At 37.4% G+C, this 9397-nt stretch overlaps 1 protein-coding gene across 1 annotated transcript in view; it reads left to right on the top strand.

Annotated features, from left to right (window-relative positions):
* The first annotated feature begins 1010 nt into the window (after positions 1-1010).
* LOC122332696 (arf-GAP with SH3 domain, ANK repeat and PH domain-containing protein 1-like) overlaps positions 1011-9397 on the top strand; it is a 29640-nt gene continuing 21253 nt past the window's right edge. Inside the window, 1 exon segment of the mRNA XM_043230071.1 lies at positions 1011-1327. Coding sequence (XP_043086006.1) covers positions 1202-1327 — 126 coding nt within the window. The 5' untranslated portion in view covers positions 1011-1201.

Here is a 9397-nt window from a genome sequence, read left to right as displayed (position 1 = left end):
AAGGGAGCCTGCGGCTGACTGAATGAAACTCTAATCAGAGGTGACAGCTGGGATAGGTGACTTCCAGGCTTTTTATTAATGATGCGTTATGTTGTGCACTTTTCTATACTCTCAAATCAAAAGGCAGGCAGTGTGTGGCTATAGTCTCTCTCTTGGAAAAGTTTTTCATTTTCTCATATTTTGTTCATGAATGAATCAGAATTTTGAATGAATCATCCACCTGAATGAATTGAGTTCAAAAGAGCCTACTGAATGAATACGGTTTTAACTGAACAAGTCAATGCAGCTTTAATAGGAACAACACAAGCCTGTGAATAAACAAACTAGGATATCACATTTTGAACAAATTTTGGAAATGCACAAATAGTTTGCAATGTACCAGTTCAGCTAAACTTAATTTCCAGTGATATCATTAATTGAAACAAGCTGGACCATAACACCGCTGCATTCAATAATGATTAATTTTATTCTTGTAATTTTACATTATCGAGACACTACTTAAATCTGTATCGTAAAGGCACTATATAAATAAAGGTCACTTAACTTGACCAGTTAAATTATTCCTATAGTAAGTTTGACTAAATACACAAAGAGACACTTGTCGCCACCTACTGGCGTAGCGTAACCTGCCATAAAGAGTACAGAATGAATCAGTAAACGAACAGATTCAAAAGACTCGATTCCTTGAATGAATCTAAATCACCATATATATATAAATAATTTCTTTTATTTATTTAAAAGCAAAATTACTACATTGCTAGCTAATCAAACTGCTTCTGAAGACACAGTCCTAACATAATGGCTATGTTTATGCGACTGACCCTGATGGTATTATGATTCTTTTTGACACTGCACTTGAAAACGCCATCTCCACTCCACTACTGACCACAATAGATGCTTAAAATAGTTTACCAGTATTAACCACCCCAACCATTGATGCGCTTTGTGGAGACCATTGACCAACTGCGCATGCGTACTATCGAACAGTCAGCACTAGACTGCCACTAAAACGGTCCTGTTTCCTCTTTATGCGCTTTCGCCACTATAAGCCAAAACATTTCACTGCCGCACTTTACTTTGCTGCTGTGGTGACTTTCCAAACAGCTTGACACCAACTTCCTCACCGGCAGTAGTATCATTTTGATGGGCTTGCTGTGAAGCATTTCTTTTATAATTAGCGTTTTCTTAATTTTCCTCCAAAATGCCTGAGTTCATATCGGTGGATGAGTTTATCGCGGAGACTTTGGAGGACTACAGCTCCCCCACCACCTCTTCCTTCTACACCAAAATGACAAGTTGCCGAAATTCCGCCAACAATATCGAGGAGGTATGAGAATATGCTTTCGCCTGCTGCCTTCCGCTGTAATCCCGTGTTATGTATTTGACAGTTAAGTTGTACAACATTGTGAATGAAATGAAGGTGTTCTGTCCTGTCCGTCAGCAGCAGCAGGTCTCAGTGTCTCTTTATCCTGTTTTACGGCGCTTTGTTTCAATGCAGAACTGCTTAGTCCAATGAACGTGTTGGCTTTCATGTATTTTTCTCCATGAACACTGCTTCAAACATTACTACAGCAGACACTGATGCTCTTTGTCTTGTTGAACCCATTGGGCTGAGCGCAGCCTATTTCCAACACCGCAAACAACGCGATTTCAAGCTAAATCCTCAGTTAAAATATAGGAAATCATTTCTGTTCATATAACCAGTGTGCTTTTAAAATAGTTCAAATGATTAAATAGCACGTTTTCATGTGGTGCTGTGACACAGTGCAACTGAAAGAGGAAGGATGACACATATTTCATTGCGCGTTAACGTACATTTCCTCGTCGTTATTGCACGTTAAATTGCAACGGATACCTTTTTGTAGTAAAATGTTTCGCATTTATTTCTTATTTCTCTCGCGTTACATATCTCATATCCTCCTCGTGCGTCAGTGAGCTTCTGCTGTATTATCACGAGCACGTGCCTTTCAACCAGCGTTTATTGAGCTGCATAAACAAAAGCCGGCTTAGGATTCATGGACCTTCTGGAGCTAAGGAACCAGCCTGTAATGTTTCTGGATCTGTATCCTTTGTTGTTGTTGTTGTTGAAACAACCTTCCCATGAACCAATCACTGCCCTCTGATTTTAGGGTTAGGGATATGGGATGATTGGTTGATAGGGATGCTGTTTGGGGTCAACAAAGGATGCTGATCCAGGATCATGTCCAGTTAATGGGGATCATGTTTCTGACGAAAATAATGTTAGTGTAAGGTATTCTCACTGCTGTTTGCCAAGAGGCGTCATTACTGCATTTACAAAAAATTTATTATATATATATATATATATATATATATATATATTTTGCTTTATAAAGACAACATTATTTAAATTGTATTTATCATATGTATTATTTTGCTATTGTATATTTTGACTCAGCGCAGGTCACCCTCTTCCTAATAAACCAAAGCTCATTTTTATGCACATTGGTCTACATTTTCAGACCCCCAGTTGTGTCAATTTGAAGCATACAGCCGGGTCAGGGTGGTAACAATTGAATGATGACTGCTTTAATAAGAGTGACATAGTGGAATGTGAAGTAACCATGGTGATGACCTGGCCTGTGGATACACAGCCATACAAATTGAACAGTGCACTGCATTACATGCTTGATTGTTTGGGCTTCGTGTGACAGGATGGGACCCTTAATATCTAGTGAGCCTTGCACACGCGTGAGCTCCCAGGGGTTCAGGACAAAAGCGCTACAAGAGAGTCTGAGTGCTGGTCTGTTTTTTGTTTTTTTTCTTAAGAGTCAGCCACCACCACCCAAACCATTATTCAGCCTTTATAACCTTAAGTTCTCAGACCGGACTACATCAATGAAGGACACCTCTGTGTAATCTGCCTTAGTGCAGATTTACAGACACTGAACTAAATCCTGCAGCTCAAAACAATCATTAGAAGCCGTGGAGGGCAAGTATATGAAATATGTGTGACTTGCAGGATAATTCACCAAGAAGTAAAAAAATAAATCATTTGTTCACCTTGTTTTTTTTGCAAACCTGTATGATTTTATTTCTTCTTTGGAAGAGAAAAGAAAATATTTTGTCCATATTATCAGATTAACAGAGCATGAAACAACACTAGACCTCACTGAAACACACACACACACATATTTTTAGGTAAACTATCTCTTTAAATAATGAATGCTATCAGCTCTGTGCTCAGTGCTCTCTTGGTGCAAGACCTGTTCCAGTTAATTTAATGTTGAATCTCACTCTTCTTCTAATATTTGAGCTAGCCACCTACCTGATACTTCAGAAAATTAAAGAGGAGGAATTGAGAGCGGAATAAGACAACACAGATGCTTTGCCTTAATCTGCACTGACCTCAAGAGAGATAATGGGAACCCCATGCTATAATAGAGTCTGTGTTTAGGTCATGTGGCTTAATGACAAAGCAGGAACTAAAAAGATTTCCCTGGACATTTCTGATGACGATCCAATACACACCTCAACTGTCTCTCTTCAACACAGCATCGTGCTTGTGAGTTCCCGTTGTATGCTGCCCAAAGTAAATTGAAATGAGAGGCGATTGGGATTAGCAGAGGCAGCGGAGAGGAATAATGAAAGATAATTGGAGTGCTTGTATAATCTACCGCACCAGCAGGAGTAACCCAGGCTGTTGTGGCACGCCTTGTTTTTCCCGTATAAAGCAAGTCATAGTTACCCATTCATTCAGAATGGAGATACCCGATATTACTATTATCTTCATTCCTGGAGCATTTTCGGCATAGTACGATTTTCCTCAGGTTTCTTGAAGGTACACTCTAATAAAAAGTTTTAAACATAGTGTTTTTTAAATAATACTACCAGGTGCATCATTAAAGTAAAATTGAGGCCGAGATGAATGCATTACTGTCAATTACTGCAGCGCTTAATGCCATGAAAGACGGTGCACTTACAAGTGATTTCACAAATATGGATCCCATTTTCTTATGGATTTAAAGGGATACTCTGTCTCACTGCCATGTCATTAAACCCTGCCTGACTTTGTCCTCTGCATGTGGAACATAAAATATGATATTTTAAGTCTCTCAGCGTGTGTCACTTACAGTAAATGGTGGTCACTGGTAACCAAAACTATTTGGTTATCAGTATTTGCTCAGAAGAAAAACATAAAGGTTTGGAATGAAATAAGGGTGAGTTAATGATCAGAGAGTTATTATTTGGGGTGAACTAGTGTGTTCAAAGTAAGTGGCATCAGCATGTTATTTTACACCATAGAACATTTGCTGACTTCATGATAAACCTGCTCGACATTATTTATGCTGCTGAGCTTCATCGGAGTGTGTTTTATGCTAGTTTTGAACAATGTCGTTTGAATGTGTGTGTGTGTGTCTGTCACTGTCTTTAGAGCACTGTGGACACAAAATAAATAGCATTCTTTCCCACTTCATAAGAAAACCACTGGTCTAAATGAGTGCTCGTAACACCTACCCAGCTACCAGTGGGACAATGATAAGTCACTTTTTACCTTATTTAGCAGTTGATTGTTAATAACTGTGAGAATGTGATCTCATAGTGGTGTGATGAGTTTCACTTCTGGCCTCCTTGCTTAAGTAGCTGGAAACGGCAGTGGTGAAGAGAGTGAATTGTGTGGGCTTTGCTTCATTAAGCACAAAAGTGGGAGATAAACATCTGGTTGTGCTCCTCAATTATAAAATGCCTCAGAGCTCTAAACATTATTACTGCATGTCTCATGGTGGATTTGTGACTTGAAGCATTGGGGCTTTTATGTTTCAGTACAGAAGCTGTTCTGTTGTGGTAAATAATTAAATTTCTTTCGATAAATTTAAACACGGTTTTCTCCCAAGGAAAAGAACTAAACTTTGGAAAAAGGACCCAAAAGAAATAATAATAATAATGATAATAATAATAACATTTTAATTAAAATGTAAGAAACGATACAGAGCAACATCTTCACTGGTGCTTTGTACAATGTCTGTTTTTTTTTTGGTAGACTAAATTAAAAATTTTAAATGCCATATTATATCATAATATTAACACATATTAAGGTATTATTTCATTTTAGAAAACCAGACCAATTTTGGTTCAGCTAGTTATTTATTTCTAAACGAAAAGGTTTTTTTTAAACCCAGCTTTTTTGCATTTAGTGTTTGCCAGAGAAGCTGAAAAGAAAACACAGCCAGATTGTTATGGGCTGTCTGAGTCTGAATCTGTATTATCTAGTGAGATTTTTTCAGTTTACAGCCAGTTTCTATTTAGATAGCTGGCTATACTGATTGGCTTCATCACTCTTTCGCCTCTCTACCAATGAGCTGGTGTGTGGTGTGTGTTTAGTGCAATATGGCTGCCATCACATCATCCAGGTAGAGCGCATTGGTGGCGGTTGAGGAGGTTCCCCCTTCTGTAAACCCAGAAATATAAATATAACTAATTATTATTATCATTATCATTTGAATAAGGTCACTTCCGAGCATTATGCAGAATCCAGGGTAGCAATAAACACAGAAGAGAGAGTTGGGAATTTAAATAGACAAGGTAAAATGTTACATGACCATTGAGGAGTTTTAACCAAAGTATGTTTTGTAGACTAAATTTTATGTTTCATTTTCATTTTAAAATATTGTAGCATCCCATTTTAATATATTATTCATACTAGTGCAATCAACATTTATAGCAAATAGTTTAAACAGTGTTCCTAGCATAAGAGAACATGTCATGCTGTCCATAAATATGTAATGCTTCACTCCCAGGTTTTGGGACTTGAAAGAGAAGGATGGCATTTCTTTTGGCAGTGTAACCGAATCAACATCACTGCGCCTGTTTATCCTGAGTATTAATGGCTGGTCTTGTTTTGTTCTATCCTTTCTCTGTGTGCTATAGTGAATTTCACAACCATTTTCATGTAATGGCACTAAACGCACACAAAAGCCAATCCAAACGGCCAGGCAACATTGAACAAAAGAGCCGTGAGGTTAGCCATGCTGAGTACAGAAATCTCACTCTGCCTAGTCAGGGGAATGTGAATTTCAGCATGGAATGCTGTTCCAGGTGAACCACCGCATGGTTGAATTGTTATTGGCCCAGTGTACACATAACAGAGCTGATAGGAAAGGCTGACGTTAAGAAAGTCAAATATCCTTGATGTAAAACAAACTGCTCCTACACAGTCTCATGGCCAATTCGTATGTTTTTTTACGAGGTGGCTAATTTGTACGAATTCGTACGACATCACTTGTGCGATTTTTGTACGATTCGAAAGAAACTGAATCGGATCGGCAACAAAAATCATGAATTTGTACGAGTGAGCCAACCTCGTAAAATATATGTGAATTGCAGGTTGGACTGGCTTAGTCGAAGAAAAATAAAAAGCTACAAAAAGAACGTACGAACAACATAAAGCATATAAAAACATGTCAGCGTGGAAGCTTCTACAGTAAGTTTCTCATTTTGTTTCCCGCAGAATATAAGAATCATACAAGTTTGAGAGTGAGTAATTAATGCCAGCGTTTTCATTTTAGGATCCCCAAAGATAAGGGATAAGTGTTGGTTGCCAAGTCAGATGATTTCAAATCACACTCAAAGTGTTTCTCAATCGTGCTGTTTGAGGAGTTCATTACAGACTCTCTGAACTAATAACAGTGAATTACATTTTCCTCTTCACACTATCATGTGTGACACCAATGAATATTAATTGCTTATAATCCTTTTATGCTGCCATTTGACAAGCCTGTTTCCTTAGAGAATAAAAACAGCAAGATAAGACATGAGTGTCAGAATCAGAGGTCCTCTGTTTTGAAACAGGAAGAAGTCTCCATAGAAACTGAGAGATTTTTTTTAAAAAGGAAGTTGATTTCAAGGCTAAGGAGAACATAGATCTGCTTAGTTATTTTGTAGAGTTTTTGAAAATGTTCTCTTACTCTTAACACACCTCAAATAAACAGTGCGATGGACATGAATGTTGTGAAAGCACTCAATGTTTAGGATCGACACCCATGTCTACTGTCTCATTATCTCCACTGTCTACTGCATATCATCCTGTGAGCTGGTGGCACCCAGCACATGTTCCTCCAGACTGGCCTGGAGCCTCCGTCCCTGAGCAGTGAGACTGATGAACGAACATTCTTCCAATCTGAGCCCAGCCCATTAAATACCCCACTTCTTTTTCTACACAACTGCAATAGCTGGGAACTGGACAATGTGTTGCTGCAGTATTCACACCATATATCACATCTGCGATATCTTTTCAAATGGACGTTAATTCATTTAACTGTTTGGTTTGGTTTTTCTGGTATAAAGTTGTTGAATCAAATAGTATAAAGTATAATTGAAAATAATTGTATTTTGCACTTAATTTGTAGGCTGCTCTAATGTTGTCTCATTGTAATTCATAATGACAGTAAAGAATCAGTATTTGACTTACACTTTTGCATTCCTATTTACATCGTCATCTTTAATGGTTGCAATGTGTCATGCTAACAGGCAATGTTCTCATAGTTTTGGTTAATGTTCTTGCAAAATTATAAACAAACGTTCTTCCAGTAACATTAATGGAATGTTCTTACAAATTTATCAGGTATTTAATGTTCTAACAACCTTAGCACAAAAATCTTCCACTTTTCAATGCATCACCAACATTTGAACAACCGATGGATAGACTTATATTTTAGTATAGAAGTGTATGTCACAGTATGAAAGACCACAATTTCTGTTTCACTTTAAAAACCCAAATACCCAAATTCATCTCCTCTGTGAATGTGGCCATCTAACAACGGCCTAGAACACACAGCGTGTTAAAACACTCAGAACACTCAGAAGTAAACACTCATAACGCTCACATAACTATGACTTTGAAAAATGTCAAAGTGTATTACGGCCTCATGCGCTTTGTTGTGCCTCCTCGCATTGATTTGTGATATTGGTGTGATAGTAAAAGCACGGCTGAGTTGATTTACATTTCGCCATGCTTTTGACCTGGAACAAGCGCTGCGTTACACTGTCTGTTAAATGTACTGTTGTCGATGACTGACTTTTCAGTTTGATCTTCAGAGGCCCATTAAAAAAACATTGCAGCTGCTCTCTCTCTTTTTTCTTAACAGGAGCAAACAAATTTTGCCAAAGGCATTCTGGGACTCCCTCAAGTCATAAACCAAACCTTCCTTTAGTGTATAATAAGACTTTGGAGATTTGGCTTTTGTAAAAAATTTTATTAAATAAAGACCTGTTTACGGCAATGCTGATGGGATATGAGCTATAGGAAAGTGTTACAGTTCGGCAGGGCTTCGTTCTCCACCCTAAGGAACAAACTGTTTATCCTGAATGAAGGGAGGGATAATTGGGACAGACATCCACAGGAAATACTGTTTCCCATTACAGACATGAAGAAGCTAGACTGTCAAACTCAGGGGTATTGTGACACTATGAAATAAAGTCTGGAATCTTGTTTATAGAGCTACACACGATCTCTTATTGTACAACATGGGCCGTACACTTTTGTGGTGGGTGGAAATATTTTAAATGAACCAAACTGTTGAAGATTTCGCCACAGTTTACTATTCTGAACCACACTGAGTAATGTATCATGCTCTCAGATGGCAGGCTGTAAACAAAGAACTATGAAGCTGTTAATTAATTTTTCCTTGTTTGCTCTTGCTTATTTAGTGACACGACTTTATGCTCTAGTTGCTGTCTTATAGTAACTCAATTGTTGCATTATTCATGTAGCTAGATTATATTTTAGTATAGAAAGTGTAGCAGGTCTAATTTCAGCTGTCCAGGGCATGCTCTTTGGGTATTTCATTATTTCATAATCATTTCACGATTGCATGTAATTGTTGTTTTTGAAACAGGAAATGTGTTTCTGTAAGGAGCCATTTGGAGTTCTGTTTGTGTCTCTGTATGTGTGTGTGTGTGTTTCCTTGTGTTTATGTGTATTTCAACACAGTTTAAACTAATTGAAGTGGTCTGGAATGAAAATACATTTATGCATTTGGCAGAAGCTTTTATGCAAATTGACTTACACTGGATTTAAGGTAACGTATCAATGTTTGGGGTTGGTAAAATCTTTTAATGCTTTTGAAAGAAGACTAAATGTAATTCAAAAATACAGTAAAATAGTAATATCGTGAAATATTCTTAAAATGTAAAATTACTGTTTTCTATTGTGATCTAGTTTAAAGGGTAATTAATTCCTGTCATGGCAAAGGTCAAATTTTAGCATAAAATCCTGTAGTCTTCACTGCCACACGAGACCTCAGAAATCATTGTAATATTCTGTATGATTTGCTCTTCAACAAGATTTCTTCTTAATAACAATTTAATAAAATAACATTTTAATTATTTGATGAATAGGTATGTTCAAAAGAACAACATTCATTTGAAATAGACATTTTTG

The sequence above is a fragment of the Puntigrus tetrazona genome, unplaced genomic scaffold (genome assembly GCF_018831695.1).
Source record: "Puntigrus tetrazona isolate hp1 unplaced genomic scaffold, ASM1883169v1 S000000144, whole genome shotgun sequence".
Taxonomy (NCBI): Eukaryota; Metazoa; Chordata; class Actinopteri; order Cypriniformes; family Cyprinidae; genus Puntigrus; species Puntigrus tetrazona.
Note: the sequence above shows the minus strand (reverse complement) of the source record. Positions and strands in the feature narration are given on the sequence as shown.